Below are 23,282 nucleotides of genomic sequence, written 5' to 3'. Positions count from 1 at the left end.
TGATAAATAATTTCGCGTTTTTCGTTATTAGTTCAGTATTATAGCTTGTTTTTATGTTAACCCAATATATTGAATTTATAATATATGCAGATTTAAGTAGACATATGCAATCAGAATGATATAAGAGCCGAAATTAGTCTCATTTTTTCATTTTCTTGTTTTTAAAACAAGTAATGGCGGATACGGCCCTGTTACAATAGTTAGACAGGTCATACAAAATGGACAAATACAAAATCCTTGGAAAAATTGGCAATGGTAGCTTTGGAACGGTCTATAAAGCATCTAAGAAGGGAAAGAAATCAGAAGCTTTGGCAATTAAGCAAGTAAGTAATAAATGTGTTCACTGTTGGCTCACATCTCATGTAAAAAGTACAGTATGAAGTTAGAATACGTGGTTGGTAAAATAGAAATTTCTGTTGACATTTTTATATTTCATGTTATTAAACAAAAACTTACCCCAAAATTTTAACCAAAAGTTTTTTTTGTTACATTTTCTGCTTTTGTTGTTAGGAGTCTGCAATAAAATGTTTATTTATTCTTCACATATAAAATGTTATTTTCAACATTTTTGGCTATTGTTAAAGCTATATTATTCAACGTTTTAAGATCCTCCTGAATTCTTGCTTAATTACAGATGGAGCATTGAAATAAAATTAATGTTTTTATATAAAGGAACAAAAATAAACAGTAGCTAAAGTAACATTAAGCTTTGATTATTCATTCATTATTCTCCCAGGTTCGATGCAATGCTCCCGAAAACGTGGAACTTGCTCTTCAGGAGTTCTGGACTCTTTCCTCCCTCCAGCATCATCCCAACATCATCCGATTCGAGGAGTGCGTCCAGCAACATCCAGGTGGAATGAAGACACTCAAACACGGAGATACAAACTCCAATAATTATCTTTCGCTGGTGGAAATGTCAATCAAAGGTGAGTTTTATTAACACAGGCGTCGGGTCATGGGTTAGTAGTTAGAAACTTACACTGTAAGCAAAGGATACCAGGTTTAATGCTTGGTACTGAAGAGTGTCCTTGGGCTAAATAATTATCTTTCTTTGGTGGAAATGTCAATCAAATTTTGCGGTGTTATCAAGTGTATAGGCAACATAGGCTAATGTAACTTAATTTACATTGGGATAGTGGGTATACTTGAAATGTGGTGCCGTGGTTCAGTGGTTAGGCACTTGCATCATCACTGCAGGATACTGGGTTCTATGTTCAACACTGTTACTGTAAGGGGTATTTTTCCTTAAGACACTTAGTAGACATTGCTTTAACCCAGTGGCCACTAATAACTCCTCAAGTGTTGTGGTGGTTAGCCAACCCCGACATAAATCTCAGGTCCCATAGCACGCCTCTGCATTCTACATCCATGGGGTCCTACAACAAGGTACGCTACGGAACCCAGGATTTAGTCGAAGTTTTCCCATTACCCCATGTTACCTTACTTTCATACACTTATTAAAACAACTTTTTTCCCACAGGCAAATGTGACAGCAAGCATAGAAGTGCTAACCTATGGTTTGTGATGGAGTATTGCGATGGTGGAGATATGAACGATTATCTTCTATCACGACTTCCTCTCGCTTCATTAAACTCATCCTTCATGATACAACTCGCTGACGGCATCTCGTTTCTACATCGTAGTAATGTGGTTCATAGGTATGTATGGGTGTGGGGTTGTAAGGGTATTTTATGAATATACTGAGTTAGGGTTAGAATATTAGGAATGGGTAATCACTTAAGTTTCCAGTTTCCAAAGTCGTGTCTGCTTATCCTCACACTATAATAGCTTCAGCAACTCGACTGTGGGCATGGAAGTGGCAACCATGGATAAGTCGCTTAAGTTTCCACCCATGAGGATGTAAATGACCAAACCAACCAAAAGTCATGTCTGCTTATCCACACACTACAATGGCTTCAGCAACTTGACTGTGAATATTATTCCCACAGAGATTTAAAACCGGAGAATATCCTCGTAAGAAAAACTTCCAAAGACGACAATTCAATCCCGTTGTTAAAGATTGCTGACTTTGGTTTATCTAAGGTAAGCTTCAATATCTATGTTGAAAATACAGTTCGAAGTGCTAATGCTACTGTAGTAGACTAGTAGTGATAAATATAACCGAAAGATACCGTGTTCAGTGCTCGATACTGATAGGTGTTCTTGTGCAAGACATTGCTTCAACCCAGTGTTCACTAATGGGTTGTATCACGTTATTGGGGAACATTTGTTTAATTTATAGTTTAAGTTGCAAAGCTTTATATTTATACACCTTTTTAACACCATTGTGGATTGTGATTATATCTTGTAAACTCTTCTTCAAAGGCACATATCTTCATATGTTTTAAAAGCACCAGGTACACACACCAAGTTAAAACACTAAGCTATCTTTCGATTTTTGTTATTTTATTCCTATGATCTCTAGGTTTGCACCACCAAAGATACCAGCGACACCAATGTAAACCATCAATGGTTTTCAAGTGCTTGTGGATCTGACTTCTTCATGGCACCCGAGGTATTTGAAGGAAGGTACACGGCGAAGGCTGATGTGTTTGCATTGGGTAAGTGGTTTATATGGCAGTGATTTAGTATGTGGTGCTACTTAATGCCAGCTTTGAACCTGGTATACTCATGTAATGCTACATAACCGCATATGCAGACATAATGTCTTAAAATTGTGGCCCATTTTATTACAGCCCTCTAAAAAATCAGATTTTAACTGTTTTTGGGGGGTGGTTGGCCAACTTGGACTAAATGTAGGAACCTGTAGGCCTATAGATTAGAATCATTAGCACACCCATCCACAGGGATAGTTTTCTGTTCAACCTGCTTATTAAATGTAGGGCCTAATTTAATAGAGTATATTATTACATACATCTAAACATGGCATTGCAATACCTCACCCATATAAATCCCACCCACATCCTATACACAGGTGTCATCTTCTGGTCGATAATGGATCGCATAACCTTTATTGACGCCAGCACCAAGAAAGTTCTCCTTGGAACTTACGTACGCCGTGACACAGAGGTTCTACCACTAGGTGAGGTGCTACTCGACGACCCGAAGCTCAACATCGCTCGTTTATTGGAAGGAACGTCTCGTCGGAAACCTGTTGGGTTTGTTCGTGGAATGAACAAGGAAAAAAAGATGTTGTCTTCTACTTGCGTGGACGGAGATAAAGATAGACTAAGGTTGGACAGTGATGAATATTTGGATGAATGTAATTTATTTGTATTCACTTGGTGGGAAAACTATAGTCGTTATAACACAAGTGTTCTGTTTCAATCCCAAGAAAACTTTTGAACGGTAACCTATTTAACTTGGCTTGGGTAATGAAGTTCATTATTACACGGGTGTTCTGTTTCATACACCTCATGCCAGCTTACGAGTTACCACGTATGTAACTTTGATCCTACAAGGTTGCTAATTATTTAGTATTCTGATATTTATTCCTGTACCAAAATTTTAATTTTCTTTACATTCGTATAAAATACATCTAACTTATCAGCTCCTAATGTTTACTGATTACTGATTAGTACAGTGCATAAAATTTCCGGGGCAGTCTGCCCATCCTGCCACCCCAGGTTTGTTGCCTATGTATGTAATGTAACCATTATCGTATGTTTATACACAGGGAAGTTGTTTGTATGATGGTGGATGCAAGTGGTGATGTGAGACCAACTGCTGAGGAGTTACTTACCATGCTACAAGATGTATTAGTTAACCCTATGTAAGTATATGGGATTATGTGTTGCTGGTTTATTATTAACCACACACATTGGCCTGCTGTTGCTATATACTTATTACTGAACAGAAAAAAATATTATTTAGATGTAGTGTAACAGTAAGAGACTCGTGCAGATGTTTCACTTGGTTCATCATCAGTGTAAAGAGAGCTGGGTAGTCCACACTTGTGTACAGCTTTATAAACACTGCCAGTTCAGCTCTCGTTTTACACTGATTGTGTAAGAGACGCATGCAGATGTTTCACTTGGTTCATCATCAGTGTAAAGAGAGCTGGGTAGTCCACACTTGTGTACAACTTTATAAACACTGCCAGTTCAGCTCTCGTTTTACACTGATTGTGTAAGAGACGCATGCAGATGTTTCACTTGGTTCATCATCAGTGTAAAGAGAGCTGGGTAGTCCACACTTGTGTACAACTTTATAAACACTGCCAGTTCAGCTCTCGTTTTACACTGATTGTGTAAGAGACGCATGCAGATGTTTCACTTGGTTCATCATCAGTGTAAAGAGAGCTGGGTAGTCCACACTTAAGTACAGCTTTATAAACACTGCCAGTTCAACACTGCCAGTTCAACACTGCCAGTCTCGTTTTACACTGATTGTGTAAGAGACGCATGCAGATGTTTCACTTGGTTCATCATCAGTGTAAAATTGGGACTAAAACAACATAAAGTTTTTACCTAGATACTGATAGCTAAGATCAAATTATTAAAACTACAAAGAGAAGGGCATCAACACAAAACGTTAGTTGTTAAAACAAGCTGTGAATAAAAACCAGACACTGTCTTTATCTTAAAGACTTTGATATTTCAGGTTGCCAAATGCTGAAGCTAAAAACAAAGAAAATGGAAAAAAAATAACAAAACAAGGAAACAAGAAGAAGAAAGATGAGAATAAAAAAGTAGAAGAGAAATCACCTGGTTGCCAAAACACTCGTACTTTACGAAGAAGTTTGCGCAGAAAGAAAACTCTTCGCACGTGGAATGAAATACCTTTGTTACCTCCTAGAACACATAAGAATTCTGCCTGTGATGTCATAAAGAAAAACGAAAAAACGCCGGATACCGTTACCACTGTGAATGACGTTGATTGTGATAAACAATCAACCATTGTGACGCGTAGCAGGTCAAAGGTCAAGGGTCACGACCCTTTCCAATTTGCTGTGAAGAAAAGGTGGCTTGTGTACGATAAACCTAACCATGGTGATGAAAAGAGCAAAGCACCGGATAATAAAGAAACAAGCGAAGATAATAAAGAAACAAGCAATGAACAATCAAGTTCGAGAGGGAGAAATTCTCTAAAACCTTCTCGGACAAAATTATCGCTAAAAGACCAAATAAAAAATGCTGCCAAAGTATCTTTAATAAGTCCTGAACCGACCACGCACACCGGGCTTCGGCGTAGTGGGCGCACAATCCGAAAACCGGCCAAACTTCGACTCAAGCTTAACTCCCCAACTAAAGTAGACGAGAGGCCAGATGGTAGTTCCCCTAATGTGATCTTGGATGTTGGTGTTCAGACGAGAAGTAAAGTGAAGTACAGGAGGAAGGGAAAGATACAGAAGGCTCAGATTCCATCCCCGGATGTAGATCTTCCAATCCTCATCACTCCCCAAAGGAAGACGGCTATTTGCGCCAATCAGTGTGGAAATAACGCAAAGCGTGCTCTCACGACACCTAGTGCTAAAGAAATGCCGGCTAAACGACAGAAATTAACCCCGCAACCCCAACTTGGGGCATCGGGTAACTTTATTCCTTATTTACCCCAGCACCCCTTATTCCCTACCTACTACCTGCCTGGGGAATACCCCTATTTACCCCAGGGTTTCATTGCCCCTGGTTTACTACACCAAGGGGGTTCCCCTTACCCCCTACGAAACGGGGTGATGCCTCATAACCCTGCTTACCCCTTCCAACAAGGCCCCATCCCAATATCTATCCCTAATATAGCAGCCCGACCCTAATTGTTGCTTATAACTGTGTTACCATTCAGTGTGTGTTGCAAGTTTTGTTGCTACTAAGTGCGTTACCACTAAATGTATCCCAAGAGGGGTCTAAATATTTAATATGTTGCAGATAAAGTCGCTTATATCTTAAAAATTGCTCTGTATTTTCTGTTTTTGGGTTCTTTAATGAAATTTATGCATTTTTTTCTTTTCAGTGCTATGACAAAGCCTTTTGTGTTCTTTCTCAAAAAGTAGTTTCTTTTTTTAATTCTTGTTTACACTACAATGTGTTTGAAACCATTTTAAAACTACTTTAGTGATATTTCTTTGTTTCTTTTTAAGCTAAAACTGTAAACGAACAATGAAATGTCATTTTTAGTAACTTTTTCTTTAAAATTATCTCATGCTTTGTATAAGTTGCTAAATAATTGCTATAATTAAAAATTAAATCTAAAATTTTGCTCAATTTACAAAAAACGCAACTTTTTTCGAATCACATTGTAGTGTATATCAATGATTTGCTGCTATGGGTCAAACACGACATGCATTAATACAATGGTTCTTAAACTTATAAGTCTCATAGCACAACCAACCCATTTTTCCAATCTCACACAATATATACCAAAACTTTTCGTAAATTATAATTAAGTAATAATAGTTTCACAACACCCCATTACCCCATGGTACACGTGTTTGGAAAGCCATTTGGCAATACAGCATCAATCATCATACAGAGCAAAATATTCATATATGATTGCCAATTACTAATGAAGTTGTTTTTCATTGTTTGAGAAACTCTACATTAAATAGCATTGCTTACAAAGCATTACTGTTATAAACCGTCCATGGCACAAATTAAATGTCTTGAAATAAAAAATTCTCGTTAAACTTGTGATTTTATAAGATCTTTATGCGCAGGGAATATTGCGTAGGTGTTTATTGCATTGTTGTTTCATTATGGCGTCACAACCGATGACAAAGCATCCCGAATCACGTGATACTTGGAAAGAAGCTGACGCGCTTGTGTGACGTCACATTTCGTTGTTGCCATGACGATAGCGGTGGGAACAACCTACGTCATAATAGAATAATCAGGTAACTATATAACGTCTTTGAACATTCTAGCCTGTTTGGGTGAAGTACTACAGCGTAACACGCTATGGGAACTAAGATTTGTGCCAGAGTTTATGAATGAATTATGAAATAAATGTAACTATTATGAATGAATGAAACTTGCTGTATCTTCGCATGGCGGGGCAACGATAGTCGTTATAACACGGGTGTTCTGTTTCATACACCTCATGCCAGCTTACGAGTTACCACATATGTAACTTTGTGAGTAATTGGTTTCTTGTATAACTGACAATTAAGGACTTGCCATAAAGCTAGAACACACACGCCCATAATGTTAGCAGCGTCCAGCCTCGGACTCATATCCTCTTGGCTAGAGACGATCTGTTGTGCCACGGCAGCACTTAAACAATATGTCGTTAATACCTTATCTTTCGGCGTTGCTCGTAAAACATGATCCTTAATCGATCTATGCATGACGTCATCAACGTTAGTTACGTCATGGATGGATTTCAACAAATACGTCATAGCTTCCTGTTCCGATACACTCGGGCAAAACCTCTAGAATTAAATACCGTGATAACTTATGACGTAACAAAATTTTATGACGTATGAACCTGTATGATACCGATTGAACGATGGAATAGTTTCTGATTGCTCACTTTTAAATCGACCATGTAGTTACGGAACACCTGAATGAATAAAAGTATAGGTAAATGCCTGAATAAATAGAAGTAACTTATTTATCCTTGCATGGCAGAGCAACAACAGTCGTTATGACACGGGTGTTCTGTTCCATACACCTCGTGCCTGCTTACTAGTTATTTTAGAGTCGTGCGGACCATCTTACCCCAAAATAGACCATCTTACCCCAGCCTACATAGACCATTTTATTCCGCCTAATATATATATAGTGCGTTGGGGGAAGATGGGACACCTTTTCTTTCTATTTTCTCGTCCCATTTGGTTGCAAACAAAGAAAAGGAAAAGAATTATAAAATCACATTCTCACGACTTTTATATACCGTTGTCAATTGTTTAAAATACGATCAGGATATTTGGATATTATGTGCTAAAGGTATCCCATCTTCCCCCACCCAACTATACTTACTTTTCCAATAAGAACATGGGCTCCTGTAGACACCGCATTGAAAATCCACTTGCTGCAAATTTCGATCAAATTCTCACTCAGTAATTCCTATACCGCTAGGCGTCAATGCGGAGCTAACCGAGTTTTTCACTTCGTTTAAATCAATAGAAATTACAAACAATTTCGCGACGTAATCTGGCTATAATAACAAAGAATAAATGCATAAACACATGATTTAACCATTTGTGTAATACTAAGTTTAAGCCTACAACATAAGCTTACCATATTTTTCTCGCGTTTTCCTTGTTCCGTGTCTATTACGACGACATAAACGTTTGATTGTGATGCCGCTACAAGCTTCAACTGCGTTCCTAAGTCTGTGGATTCAAAATTATAAGAGCAATTACCGTTAGGTGGCCGTAATTATTGGTTAAGTAAATGTATGGCTGATAGTTTGGATAAGACATTTGTGACCATTGGGTTGGAGCAGTTGATGTTGAGTGTCTTGGTCAAGGACACTTACGCCCACAATGGTAGCAGCGTCGTGCCTTGAACCCTCTGAGTTCCAGACAGGCGCGTTACCACTATGCCTCGGCGCCGGACATGGTAGCAGCGGCGAGTCGCGAATACATAACCTCTGGACTGGAAGCAGGCGCGCTAACCAGCGTCACGGCGGCCAATAATTTTAACTTTTTTTTACCTTTTTCAACTTGAATTTCGTTCAAAACCGGATCGTCCCAGCTTTTCGCTACAACGAGTATCGTGTCGTTGTGTTCCAGGTCACGTAACTTGAGTAACTTGCTTAAATCGTCACACCCGATTTGATAATTCTTCCCCTGCATATAAAAAATAGCAGTTTTAACTTGTTTATGTGATAAGTTTTAATAGTTTAAAAATAGCAGCCGTACTTTTAAGCAATAAGTTGGTTAGGTTTGATTTCTAGTGCGATATAAAAAAGATGTTTTTTTTTATTCTGTCGTTTTCTTGTTTTTTTTGTATTGTGTTTTTTTGTCAACCGCAATATAAATATAAAACTTCAATTATTTTAATTTTCGAACCGCTAGACGGCGCTGCTCACCAAGCTTCCAATATCGCCTTCTGCGTTGTTGAACTCTCCGTAACCTCCAACTATAAAGCCTCTGACGTCATCAAGACCTGTCAGTCAAAAATAATGAGGTGGAATATGCAACTTTACTTCTGAACTGTTTTATATTAAAATATGGCATATATACGCCGATAATGGTAGCAGCGTCGAACCTTGAACCCATAACCTCTGGGCTAGAGACAGGGTAGTATTTAATGTGCCAAGTTTTCTGATAAATCTCGCCCACTACGTCACACGCGTGACGTACTTCGTTGCACAACCCTATTATGACGTACTTGCCCCATAAGTTGGTATGCACTCAGTAGAATCAACTATCCCAAGCACACCGCTTCCTCCGGAACTGACGTAATAAACGCTACTGTTTGACTTTAAACTCTGAGTCGCTGACGTCATTAAAGTGGTCACGGTGGTCGTAGATGACTCATAGAATAATCTGAAATGTAATTTATTATCAAAGAGTGATAATTGGGTAAAAACGTTAGAACTGATGGAATATATTTTATTTAAGCTAGACTAAAAGAACACTACTCGCCTGCAAGTGTTTTGGTAACTTTTCAAAAGGTTTTTGCATTCAAGTTGTGACGTCATATCTGATGACGTCAAGACACCGTTTAACGCATGAGTAAAAATAGTTTGTAATATCACCATGGTGATTGAACCTCCTTTCATTCGAGAACTGCCTGTGATCGCCTCACCCTGTTTGTGACGTAATAATAGTGACGATGACATCATATAAGGAGTGTATAAAGCGCTACGGACGCGATGTTGTGAAGTAACATAAATCCGAAATTAGTTTGTTATTCTGTTTAAATACGATAGCGAAAATCAAATTATTCAAAACTACGAAAAAAGGGATTAGCAACAAAACGACAGTCGTTTAAACACGCTACTATAGTAAAATCTACTTGATTAAAAGGGTATAGCTGTTAAATCCAACAAAAGTTACCGTTTTAGGTACTTACCCCTAACACTGGATTAATTAGGAACCCTTTTCGCTGTGACGTCAATCTTTCTAATCTCGTCACCACTGGAACAAAAAGGGGGTGACGTTATTATTATTAATATGACGTCATACTTACCATCGTAGAAGGTTTTATCCCAATCGTAAATCGGATTCTTTCTGTGAGTAAATTTATTTTATGAATGATGAAACGCGATAAGGAAATATAGTTTAGTAGGGTGGGGGAAGATGGGACACCTTTCCAATCTATTTTCTTTTCCAATTTGGTAGTAAACAAGCATTTAACGATTTTTTATAAAACTGTATCCTCACGGCTCCCATAGACCGTTGTTAATTGTTTAAAACATGATCAGGATTTTTAGTTATTATGTGTCAAAGGTGTCCCATCTTCCCCCGTCTTACTATATGTTATGCGCCAACCGGTATCCATTTTACCCCATAGTACTATACGTGTGAAACAGAACACCCATGTTATAATGACTGTCTTTAATTGCCCCGCCACGCGAGGATAAATAAGTTAACATTTATGCATTCGTAAGCAGGCACGAGGTGTATGAAACAGAACGCCCGTGTTATAACGACTGTCATTGCACCGCCACACGAGTATGAATAAGTTACATTCATTTATACCTGGCAAGATATACTGGGTTAAAACCTATAATCACTGGTACGAATTTGTCCAAATTATCCATACAGTAGTCTAGCTGTCCAGCCACGTAAGGCGCCGATAATCCACATGTGATGCCGATGTATAGGACCTTGACGTCATCAATGGTGCTCTGTGACGTAATTTTTAATTGGTTGGTTGTGTAATTTTGCATAAGTATATAATTTGCCATGATTCAGTGATTAGCGCGTCTGCCCCTAGCCCAGAGGTTACTGACTCGACGCTCGCCTCTGCTAAACCAGTCCTTGGGCAAGAAATTGAACAGCAATTGCTCCAACCCAATGGTCACTAATTGGGTATCCAAATTTTTATACAAGAAACAAATTAAACGGCGTTTACACTACAGGGTAGCTCGCCTCTGTATATAAGGACGATAAAATATTTACACCCAGCGTTGTTTATCGTAGGTATTTGGCAAAGAGAAGAAACTTACTTTTATCAAATCGTTAACTCCGGCTTTTCTATTATCTTCCGGTGCTTCTTGTGACGTGAACAATGCCCTGTGTTATATTGTTGTTACATTACAATATGAACTATGATGTAACACCTATCTTTAACTTACTTATCTCCCCCAGCAATCGTGTATCGGAATTTTTCACCAGGAACAATTTTATTGAGAGACCTCTAAAAAAAATTAGATTTTTATATAAAAGCAGGGCAAAACTGTTGGCTGATACCATTGTGGGCGAAAATTCTATCGTTATAAAGCAAGCGTCAATTACAAATGACGTATAAATATGACGTCAATTCTCTTGTCAGGAAAATCCCCCTTTACATACGGCTGTTAAGAATGCGACGCGACCAGAAGTTCCACAACCGCTGATAACGATCGCGTTCGGTGTCTGTGACGTCATAATATCGGCAGCAATGTTCGCGACTTTCGATATCGCTTCAATCACGTCATCATGGAACAAAGTCTGGAAAAAATATTGTTGTTGGACGAAATAAAGTGCCACAAATATTTTAATCGTGTTTTAAACAATTAACAACGGTCTATAAAGTTGTCAGGATACGGTTTTATAATTCTTTGAATCTTCTTTGATACTATCAAATGGGACGAGGAAATAGAGTAAAAAGATGTCCCATCTTTCCCCACCCTTTTATATTTTGACTACTCTAGTAACGCCACCAACTAATGAGCTATGATGATCATTACCTTCACATCTCCATATCCTTTAGGTTCGAACATCTCGAAGTCGCATTGTTTCAATTTCTCGAATATCCCCGCTACGTCACAAACGTCGATATCATCTGTTATTTTGTTCGCTGCTTCTGTGTACGGCGTTTCCATTGTGACGTCACTGATGCTTATATTGCCGAATAAAGGCCAATTTACACCTCCACAACTATGCTGATCACTTGCAACATGAATTTGTTAACCGGCTAAATAAATCTGCTAAAAACAAATATTTATTGAGGTATTTGATAAAGATAACATCGCGAACGCTACTCTGTGACGTAGCAACCATTGAAGCGTGATATAAAAAAAGAAAAAATGCTCTCTTGAATCAAAATTTATGCTCGTATTTTGGAATTTAGAGACAGTATTTACTGCACTACCACTTTTTACGTTAAAAAGTTGTGTTTTTAATTAAATACTCTCATTTTTGTATTTTAATTGAACTTCTAATTTGTGATAATAGAAATATGATACAATAGAAACCAACCAAGCGTAACTTTTCAAACGGATCAAAATTTAGGGGAAGCACCGAATTGGATGTTTGAAAAATATTTAGATTTACGTAGTTACCGTTTTAAAGTTTTTTTTTGTCTTTATTTGCAGAACTACTTTAGAATTTGGATAATGTTTTAGTGGTGTATATATAACAAGAGCTTTTTAACAATTAGGTTTATAAAAAAATCGCAAAATGGCGGGACAAACCATGTATTCGTCACCGTCTCGTTATTCACAAGGTAAACTTGATATGAACATTTATTTTAGTTTATTGTTTTCCAGTGTACGTAATATTGTACTTGCGAATGTTACAAAAACACGTTTACAATATCTCATATAACATAAGAACTTTTATTTCACAAAAAATATTTCCGTACAATCAAAATTTAATAATTCTCGTAACATCGTAGGGAAAACAATCTATTTAAAACTGACAAAATGTTAGTAGTTAGATATTTGTTTTTGTGTTATTTCTTACCTCTTTGTGGTTTAAATTATTATGACCTTTGTTAACAATCAGAAAAATACTTAAGAATTCCAGTGAAGAATCCTTCATTACTTACCAATCCCTAACCCTAAATCTGGCCTAAATCCCAGGTCCTTGACAAGGACCTCACCCATAAAGAATAAAAAATTCCTAACCTCCATAACACCTAACTATCGTCACCAAACATGCTTTTACTTTATCCCAATAACCTTCTCCCCCTTTAAGGTATTGACCATAGTTACGAGATGGAGGAACAAAACTTCCAAAACCCAATTCCTGCTTTTCATTTCCGGAAGCGCTTTGGCGACATCAACTGGCGGAAGATAAGTTCGATCGACGTTGACCGAGTTGCAAGGGAACTCGATTTTGTTACTTTGCAAGTGAGAAGGGGTTTGTGGGAAGTGGAACTATCACTCTATCAGTGATATTAAAATTGAAAAAAATTCTAAAAAATCTGTTCTGAACAATAATTATATGTTTTATGACTACTTACAAATCACTGGATAACTCAAATAGCCACGAGGTGTATGAAACAGAACACCCATGTTATAATGACCGTTGTTGCCTAGCCATTTGATGATAGTTACATTTATGTAAGTTTCTAAAAAGTAAAGATAAATGAAAAAAAAACTAAAGGGACATTCAGACCCATATTGTTTGTATTTATGTAGATTATAAAAACTTTGAATATTAAAAGAAATTTAAAAAAATTTAAACCATTAATTTCCAGGAAAACATATCAACGGTTACCTTCTGCAATGTTGACGCTGTGTCTGACTTGGATCCTTTGTTCGTGAAGCTTTTCAAACTTGCCCAATATACCATTGAGTATCTACTGCATTCACAGGTTTGTGTATTACACTGGGATAAACTTAAAATGATAAAAAACAATGATATTTTATTCTAGTTTTAATACATAAGCTGTTTGCAAAGTTTTTAATATTTTATAGGTTACCAACTTTATCCCACAGGATTCTCCTATTTAATTATTTCACATTGGTAAGACCTGAGGTATGGCAAGGCACCTTAGATTTAGGCCTCAATTTGCTCCTAAGGTTACCCCAGTATCACCTGTGTTATATTTATCATTACCCCTATAACATATCCCACCAGTTGACCTGAGCTATGGGTCAGAGTAGATCACTCTTGATCTTTGTGCTGGTCTAATGGCCAGGCAAGGCAGAGGGATTTTAGTTTAGGCCAGAGTTTCCCTACTTCCCCAACACCCATAATAACTTGCAATATAAATTACTCCACTGAAACCGGGAATATTTACAATCAGTCATAAACAAAGCACCAGTTTAGGGTTTAAGTCCAAATACACCACCAAACAAAAGTACATCACCTAACACCTAATCAGAATTCCATCTTATATTACTTCCAGGAATATCTACAATCTGTTGTGAACGACATGGAAACCCAAGCATCAAACACAGCTGCTGAGAAAGTTGGAGTTGAACAACAACTTGCAACAGCCAATGCTGAAATAGCAAAGTTAAAACAAGAAAACAAGAAGCGACGTAAAATGATTGAGCAACAACAACTTGTAATAGAGGCTGGTGCTTCTAGTTATTATAAGGTGAGAAAATTTTAATCTAATTATTGTAAGGATTTATAACTCATATAATATATATATATATGTGGTTATTTTTAATTGTGGATGTGTTTTCAACTTGTATAGAATTGTATAATAGTTATAATTGAGATAGGTATTATAAGGTGAACTAATCTTTGTGAGAGTTTATAGCTTGTATATAGATAAGTGTTATTTGTGGCTATGTATTCTATTTGTATGTAATGTTATAATAAACCTAAAAAGCTTAAATATTCTTTATCAGTGTCGACACTTTTTAATCCATTGTTCGAAGTATGGTATTTGATTAGGATGTACTTAAAACTGCCAATTGTTAATAGTTGCACTTTCAAATTATACAGTCAGAATTACATTTTACTTTGTTACTTTATTGTTTAATATTTCCTTTTTTTCCCCAATTGTTTTATTTCTAATATATTTTTATCTTATTAGTGCCCACATTGCGACAAAGCTTTCATGAATGCGAGTTTCCTTCAAGGTCACATTCAACGGAGACACCCGGGCTCTGTTAGTTACATTGGCGATGTTATTGGTATGTTTGTTGTTTATTGTGTGCCTGTTGTTTCTTTGTGTGTATGGTGTTTGGATGATTGGTCCGAAAAAGACTAAAAACTCTAATCATCAACTATGAGCGCTTGGTGCACTTAGAAAAAAGATGATGAAATAAATATATCAACGAGAATGCTTTTGTTACAGCAAGATAGCTGTCAAAAACTCATGATCACTAAAAATAGATGCTGGCTTAGTAGTCATGTAGTCACTACCGGATTGTGTCTGTTTATACTTAAACAGCTTGAATGTGGGCATGAGGTGTTTAAAGCTACCATAGACGATGGGCACTTTCATTAAACACCTAATCCAACAATATACACCAACAACCACAACAACAATTTATTGCATTAACCTCCCAGAACATTCCCAACGTGAACAATCAAAGTTATCGAACAACCTTAAACAACTGGAAGCAGATTTACAAAAAGAACGAGAGAATTTTGACAGCAAGCTTAGAGAGGTGATTGTTTATTTTGAAAACTTTCGTTTCCCATGGTAGAAAAAAATAGTTTTTTTACTGTGGGTTTCTGTTTTTATGGCTAAGCGTTATTGTAAGCTCGTGTATGAATTGGCTAATTTAGATTTTGATGGTAATTTTTATTAATTTTGATGGTGAAAATAATAAATTTTCTAGGTAATTTTTATGTTGATCTTATTGGTTTTTAATGATTTATTATTAAGTTTATTTAACTTTTGTTGATATTCTTTTATTTTCTGTTGTATTTTTGTTGAAGTTAATATATTTGACATTTGTTCTCTTCATATCTTAGATTGACAGTCAATATACTTGATTGGCAGATGAAAATTCTGATTCCCAGTTAAATTTGATTGACAGTGGTTATATTTGATTGACAGGCGGAGACAGAGAAGACACGCTGGGCCGAACAATCGCGGAGGGACATGGATCGTTGGAAAGAAGAGGAAGAGCAAAAGTGGAAAGAGGAACTCACCAAGATGAAGGAGACTTTCATACAAGATATTGAGGGACTTAAGAAGAAGGAAGAAGGTTATAGGAAGGTTGGTTGTGGTTATTGTTATGTCTGAACTGTTATCGCGAAAATGTTGACGCGCCCAAAACCCAACAAAGTTCAGACATAACAGTTATATGAAGGATTAGTTAAACTAATGTATGCATGACTGATGGGCAGCTAGGTTGGCTTTGTATGTATGGCTGGTCAAAAAATTGGTTGTGTTCGATTGAATAGTAATATATTATCCCAACAACCCGGGTTCTACAACCTATTGCTGGCCAAGGGACAGGGGCATCATTTTTGATGTTTTGCTGAAATTTAGTTATTGGGTCAAGAGTTAGCAGTTGGGTAATTCTCAGTGCTTTATAATTGTCGTTTTTAAAGTTTTTTACACCAATAACAACACTTTACTGCCACACACTATTTTGTACAAAAACCAAGTCCAACTAATGGTTTCTGTTTAATAAACTGAAAAAATGTAACGAACACATTATCTAACCCCCCAGACAAACGACAACCTACAAACGACTATAGATGTCCGGGCTTCTATTGGCTTTATAATTGTCGTTTTTAAAGTTTTTTACACCAATAATAACACTTTACCGCCACAAACTATCTAACCCCCCAGACAAACGACAACCTCCAAAGGACTATAGATGTCCGGGCTTCTATTGGCCAAATTATGGCCTAAATCTTGCCTGCCACAGTGAAGGAGCCATAGGACTAATATAATAAATATATTGCACACTCGTTTTCTTCCCCCCAGACAATCGACAACCTACAAACGACCATGGATGTCCGGCAATCCAACCTTGGTGACCTTGTGGATGAGGTAGAAGGTGAGAAGGTTCGGATGAAAGAATACGAGGAGAGAATGGAAACATTGGAGGGAATTAACCAGGATAAAACAAGACAGGTGGGTGGAAAGAGTTGGAAAAGTCAGTTTTGTTTTTTTTTATTTGTTTTTGACATTTTTTTGTAATTTTGTCATTTTTTTGACATTTTGACATGTTGTAATTTTTTGATTATTGTTTGCATATTTTCGATTATTTTTTTAATATTTTGCTGGTATTTTAATTTTTTATCCGTGTTTTCCTAGAAAAAAACTTTTTTTACAAATTTGTTTCAAATACAATAAAATGTACAGTATGCCAACCACACTAATGGTCCCACCTCCATGTTTGGTCCCAGATTGAAGCTTTGTCCTCTGCGATGAAGAAACTTCGTAAAGAACAATCGTTGTCACTTTCCAGCCACCAAGAGGAGCTAAAGAGAGAGCAGGAACGACAAATGAGAATTCTTAAACAACAAGTTCGTTTAAATTAATTAATTAATTAATTGTTAATTAATATGGGGTAATGAGCCAACTGTGGTCTAAATCCCACGATCCATAGTGTGTCTCATTATAGGCCCTCACCCATATAGAATAGAATGTGCATATACAATGTTGGGGTAATAGGCCAACTCTGGCTTAAATCTCAGGTCCCATGGCATGCCACACTATAGGACCTCACCCATATAGAATAGAATGTGCATATACAATGTTGGGGTAATAGGCCAACTCTGGCTTAAATCTCAGGTCCCATGGCATGCCACACTATAGGACCTCACCCATATAGAATAGAATGTGCATATACAATGTTGGGGTAATAGGCCAACTCTGGCTTAAATCTCAGGTCCCATGGCATGCCACACTATAGGACCTCACCCATATAGAATAGAATGTGCATAAACAATGTTGGGGTAATGGGCCAACTCTGGTCCAACTCCCAAGTCCCATGGTTCCATGCCAGGTCTTATGACACGCCATGCTGTAGGACCTCACCCATATACAATAGAAATGGCCAAATGGGTATCAGGTAGATGGCCCACTCTGGTCCTGTGTCATTCTGTTGGACCTTATTTATTTGCTATAGAGTGGCACAAAATTTTACAAATATTTTATTGTTTTAACAGGTAAAGAAAAGTGGTTCGGACGACAGAGTTGCAAAACTACAAGAACAAATCAAGAAGCTAAGTGCAAGGAAGCAGGTTTGTGTGGTGTTTGTTATTTATAGTAGTTTATATTGTGTGCATATTCATGATAAATATGTGTTGTAACTTGATGGGTAGCAAGCTGTTTTGATACGGTTTCTACACAAAGTTGCTTAAGTGTGAGGTTGTTGTTGCCCCATTACGTAAAGATAAATAGGTTACATACGTGGTAACTCATAAGCAGGCACTAGGTGTATGAAACAGAACACCGTGTTATAACGACTGTCGTTTCCCCGCACGCGATGATAAATAAGTTAAATTTGTGGTAACTTGTAAGCTGGCACAAGGTGTATGAAACAAAACACCGTGTTATAACGACTGTCATTGCCAGAAGTCAGTTGTTAAAACTATTTCCGATATTTTTATAATTTCTGTTCATTCAAAACATTTTTAGGAACCGAAACCAAAAGTGAGCTATGTCATAGAAGGTGAGAGTGAAGAAAGATTAAGAATACTTTTTGTTTGTGATTTAAAGTTTGTTGTTCAAGATTTTAAAATTTTTGTATCATTTTTGTGCTTTTTAAAGTTTTTGAAATTTAAACTTTTCTTGAAAAAAATTCTTTTATTTACAATTTTTACAATTTTTTTTATAGTTTTTTTTTGATAAATTCTTAATTCACCACTTCTATATACAGATGATGAAGAAGAGGAGATGGTTGGAGAGATGCCGGACAGGGAGGAGAGGATCAAAGAAGCTTCGGATCAAATACGACCCGTGCTTATAAACTTGTTGGATGAAAGAGTTGCTAAGTGTGGTGTAGACCCTGTGAGTTGTGATGTCATAGTAGGGTGTGATGTCATAGTAGTGTGATGTCATAAAATATTGTGATGTCATAACATGTTTTACACAATTTTCTGTCAGACATAGGAACCTCTGGAACTGGTGCAACAAAATATATTACAGTAAAAAATCGAGTCCAACCAGTTGTATTGTACAAATATAAAACATATATTTCCTAAATGGCATTGTCAGTCTCTTATTTAAATAGAATTTGATTCCCGTACAAACACTACAACATAACAATATTTTTACATTGTAATTATGCAAGGTTTTTTTATATATTAACCCTACATCCATACAATATATTGCAATACAATATCCGAAGATTTAAAACTCAAACCAATAAAATACATTAACTCATACCAATATAATATCCCCACCCACAGACAGCATCAGGGCTCACAAGTAAAACACTCACAAACAAACGGATAGTTAAATTAAATACTGCTAACATTGAAAACAATACATTAATTAATTCTATACAGGCAACACAATACAAACTATTAACTTTTATTAATACAACAATCCCCACACAGACAGCAGCAGGCCTCACAAGTAAAACACTCACCAACAAACTAATGGTTTTGAAAACCGAGCGCCAACAGCAAGCTAAGGATATATCAGGGTACTACCAAATAAGGGAAGAAGCGAGAAGAAAGTTGGGATTAGCTGTGCAGAAGAGAACACCAGGTATTGTGATGTCATAACTGTTGTTTGTGTTTTCATATTTGTTGCTTGTGATGTCATGTTTTTTTGTTTCCGATATCATTTTTTTATAAAGAGTGTAAAATCATTTTAAAGCCCAAAATTATTTTCAAACTAGTTTTTGAATGCAATGTAAAAATGTAAATTATAATTCTTCATGATGCATGATTCTATATTATTTCTATGTAGGTCGCAAAAGCTTCCCGAAATCGCACAAATCGTCAACTTTGCCCAGGAAAAAGTAAGAAATACTTTTTGTATTTGTTTTAAATACCTCTGAAAAAAATATCGACAAACACCAATGTTTTTACTCTTTCATTCTCAATTAATCAAATATTTCTTTAGATTGAAACCGGTGGAAAAAGAAGTCATTCATAAATCGACGTCTCAACCCGACCTTACCCCCTCCGGTGGTTTAAAACGAGCAAAGCCTGTCCATAGAGAACATATAGAATCAACCCCCGTCGCCCCCACTCGATCCCCAAGAAGGAAGGAAGAAACAAAGCCTGTTACGTGAGTAGTTTATAATTTAGGAGAATTCAGCATACAGATTTTAAACTGTATGCTGTAACGTTTTAAAATTTTCATATTTTAAAAAAATTGGTAAAATTGTTAAAAATTTGTAAATTTTATAAATTAGTATTTAGTTAAAAAAATCATTTTTTAAATTTAGAAATTTACATATTTCAGGTCACCTTGGGACAGCGAAGATGACGAAAGCGATATCACCCCCATAGCACCTCCTAGTGGCCGTAAAGACGAGGGGGATTGGGACGATGTTGAAGATTTGCTTTCAACCGACGAGAATAATTATCATAAAGGTTGGAAAATTATTTTTGTTTTTAAGTAATTGTATTTGATATTTTTGTCGCATAACTGCCTTAGGTAAGACACTTTTGGTGTTATTTACCAAAAAAACATGAACCACAAAATACACCAGTTGCCTCGCCCCACGAAAATATTATTCATTACACAAAGTAACATAAACTTATTCAGTTATAAAACAAAGTCCAAGTAAAAACCCCCAACCTCTAAAACTTCCCACCTATTATGTAATATACCGGAGGATTCTTCACTAGTGCTTGAAAAAGACATCACCGTTGACTAATACACCAAAGCTATTTATAAACATGCATTTATGACTAAGATATACTGAAATATATATGGTAGGTGCCATTCAATAATTGAAAATTATGTTTTTTTATTTTTTTTTTAAATTTATTAAATTTTTTGTAAAAAGTTTGTTTCGCAAAATGCATTTTTTTCGTATAATAGTTATTTAGCTTCTTTGTCAAATATTAATTCAATAATCAAACTTTTTGTTTGTGACAGAACAATCAAATGTTCAACGTCTCGGTTCAACAATCCAGAAACAATTATTCGCTCGTGGTCGCCCTCCTGTGGGGGCTGTGGATGTTGCTCCGACGCAAACCAAGATCGAGGTCATAGAAATAACATTATATAAACATAAAGATTGTATAATAATAATGAGGGTTATATTTAAAAAATTCTTAAATTTTTTTTCATTGTGTTTTTAGGTAAAAAGAAGATCTTTTTTTAAACATGGATAAAGTATACAAAAAAATATTTTATGTCTCATAGAAATAATATAAACAGGATTTCGACGATGACGATTCCTTCCAAGTTTCCTCGCTTGAAGACGAACCAACCAAACCTACACCTGGTATGTTATTTCTATGTTTATGTATATACTGTTTCTATTTTGATTTTTATGTAGTATGTGTATATTATTTCTATATGGACATCAGTTTTTCTCTTTTTTTTGTAAAAACATTACATTTGGAAAAAGTGATTCTTTTTCTATTTTTACTACATTCTATTTCATATTCATTAATATCACATATTTATATTACATGCTATTATTGTCACAATACGTTTAATTACATCACAATCATATTGTTACATCACAGTTGCGCGACCCAAGAAAACACCTGCACCACGACACAGCGTCACTTCTAATTCATCGAATACCTTTGGAACAAGTGTTTGGGGTTCTGGAGGTGTGTGTTTAGGGGATTTACCCATGTTGTATAGGTGTGCCTCACTAAAGACCTCACCCTTATATAGAATCTCTATTATTAAGTGTCTATAAACTGCCTCAGTGGGGTCTAGATGGTAGCACCCTGGGTGTTGGGGTAATAGACCTACATCCCAGGTCTCAGGAGTTTCTCACTGAAGACCTCACCCTTATAAAATAGAATCTCTATTATTGAGTGTCTATAAACTGCCTCAGTGGGGTCTAGATGGTAGCACCCTGGGTGTTGGGGTAATAGACCTACATTCCAGGTCTCAGGTGTGCCTCACTGAATACCTCCCCCTTATAGAATAGAATCAATATTATTGAGTGTCTATAAACTGCCTCAGTGGGGTCTAAATGGTAGCACCCTGGGTGTTGGGGTAATGGACCTGGAATTTTTGCTATACCTTAATCTTGTTTCATAGGAATGTGTGTCTAACTATCTCCGCCTCCACTGCATTTCAAACAGTTATAACCCTGGGTTTTGTTGGGGTACTAACCCACATCCAAGGTCTTAGTTGTAACCAATAATAACCTTTCACCTTGTCGCTAGGCAACAAAGCATCACATGACCCAGATTTTGACGAATCAGATTTGGACCTTGATGAATTAATGACCTGATAAGAAGTTTATGGTAATCTGTGAATTTTAAACAATTTGGTAAAAGCTGATGTGTTTTTTTAAATTAGTAAAAGCAGACATTTGATTTTAGTTCTTCCTGCAAATTTTGAGCCTATTCTGTAATGTTTTAATTTTAATATTCTTAAATTTCAAAAAATCTGTAAAAACGTTTGAAAATATTCTACTTTCACAGTTTAGTAGTGATTACGTTTGTTTTGCAACATCCATCCATAAAGTACTTCGTTATAAAATACTAAACTTTGCATAAGATTTATATAAAGAAAATACTTTTTCTATTAAAAAAATATTCTTTTTTAAAATTTTTTGTAAACAGCAAAATGTTATTTGTAATTTTTGTTAAAATTTTCCGTTACTAGGTTATAGTAAAGAGCTACAAATTTCATATATTTTAAGTTACGGTGCTAGCGTAATGGTTTATGCAAATATTTTGTGTTGGCTACATAAACAAGTGAACTGTGGTAACATTTCATATATTGAGATGGGGAAAGATGGGACACTTTTTCATTTTATTTTCTCGTCCCACTTGGATAGTAAACAAAGAAAATTCAAAGAATTATAAAACCGTATCCTCACGACTCCAATAGACCGTTGTTAATTGTTTAAAATACGATTAGCATATTTAGTCATTATGTGCTAAAGGTGTCCCATCTTCCCTCACCCTACTATATATAGTATCTCATAATATTCAAATATCTCGTTAATAATTAGTTACTATTTAGTTAACAACCGGTTAAAATAAATTACCGTTTTATAATAAATATTTTTGTGGAAATTAAAGTGTTCTAGATTTGAGATTGACGTTTGTTTACGATAATACTGATTATGAGGTCACACATCGTGGTTGTGACATCATGGTTTGTTGGATTGTTTGTTTTTAAACAGATTATGACATCACAATCTTTATCAGAATGAAACTATCTATGATATCATAAACAGACTTAATTATTGAAGGATTTTAAATTTATTTAATAACAAATATCTATTGTTTATAAAACAATGAGATTATTTTGTCATAATTTTGAACGGTTTTATTTCATTTTATGGTATTTTTATAGGAATTTTGTAAATATGCAAATTGTGCATAGGTAAAAACGTTAAGTTATTTTTTAATTGCAAAGTGGAATTCATATTTTTAAGTGTTTGTCTGGTTCGTGAACAATATTACGATCAAAACATGGGTGTAACTCATACAAGGTACAGCTTGAAATAAT

The 23,282-nt window shown here is 36.0% G+C and overlaps 3 protein-coding genes across 4 annotated transcripts; 2 read left to right on the top strand and 1 right to left on the bottom strand.

The window, feature by feature from the left end:
* The first annotated feature begins 87 nt into the window (after positions 1 to 87).
* On the top strand, positions 88 to 6,582 carry LOC100175321 (serine/threonine-protein kinase ATG1). Of its 2 annotated transcripts, XM_002129423.4 has the most exons (8): positions 88 to 323; positions 737 to 929; positions 1,484 to 1,661; positions 1,953 to 2,046; positions 2,429 to 2,564; positions 2,939 to 3,197; positions 3,641 to 3,736; positions 4,567 to 6,582. In XM_002129423.4, exons 1-8 carry the CDS (start codon positions 219 to 221, stop codon positions 5,714 to 5,716), a joined length of 2,211 nt encoding a protein of 736 aa, XP_002129459.1. In that variant the 5' UTR covers positions 88 to 218; the 3' UTR covers positions 5,717 to 6,582. The 2 variants fall into 2 exon arrangements, with proteins under 2 accessions (XP_002129459.1, XP_018667980.1); XM_018812435.2 differs by lacking the exons at positions 88 to 323; positions 737 to 929 and adding an exon at positions 1,049 to 1,074 and having other exon boundaries at positions 1,482 to 1,661.
* Positions 5,965 to 12,391, bottom strand: LOC100177684 (glucokinase regulatory protein-like). Its single transcript, XM_018812446.2, has 16 exons — positions 11,749 to 12,391; positions 11,372 to 11,509; positions 11,155 to 11,216; positions 11,026 to 11,092; positions 10,556 to 10,704; positions 10,044 to 10,084; positions 9,927 to 9,991; positions 9,497 to 9,660; positions 9,240 to 9,397; positions 8,938 to 9,014; positions 8,560 to 8,695; positions 8,142 to 8,236; positions 7,881 to 8,058; positions 7,387 to 7,461; positions 7,196 to 7,330; positions 5,965 to 6,770 (listed from the first exon to the last, which is right to left on the bottom strand). The coding sequence occupies exons 1-13, from the start codon at positions 11,881 to 11,883 to the stop codon at positions 7,954 to 7,956; spliced, it is 1,392 nt and encodes a 463-aa protein (XP_018667991.2). The 5' UTR covers positions 11,884 to 12,391; the 3' UTR covers positions 5,965 to 6,770; positions 7,196 to 7,330; positions 7,387 to 7,461; positions 7,881 to 7,953.
* On the top strand, positions 12,385 to 22,848 carry LOC100185506 (zinc finger protein DZIP1L). The gene is made up of 20 exons (XM_002129579.4): positions 12,385 to 12,506; positions 12,980 to 13,134; positions 13,485 to 13,601; positions 14,139 to 14,333; positions 14,781 to 14,880; positions 15,260 to 15,360; positions 15,756 to 15,917; positions 16,638 to 16,787; positions 17,063 to 17,182; positions 17,828 to 17,902; positions 18,300 to 18,333; positions 18,541 to 18,671; positions 19,223 to 19,376; positions 19,581 to 19,632; positions 19,737 to 19,904; positions 20,082 to 20,212; positions 20,724 to 20,833; positions 21,009 to 21,075; positions 21,323 to 21,412; positions 21,983 to 22,848. Exons 1-20 carry the CDS (start codon positions 12,461 to 12,463, stop codon positions 22,048 to 22,050), a joined length of 2,226 nt encoding a protein of 741 aa, XP_002129615.2. The 5' UTR covers positions 12,385 to 12,460; the 3' UTR covers positions 22,051 to 22,848.
* The last annotated feature ends 434 nt before the right edge of the window (positions 22,849 to 23,282 follow it).

Source organism: Ciona intestinalis, chromosome 7 (genome assembly GCF_000224145.3).
Source record: "Ciona intestinalis chromosome 7, KH, whole genome shotgun sequence".
Lineage (NCBI taxonomy): Eukaryota > Metazoa > Chordata > Ascidiacea > Phlebobranchia > Cionidae > Ciona > Ciona intestinalis.
This window is presented reverse-complemented; position numbering and strand designations above follow the sequence as displayed.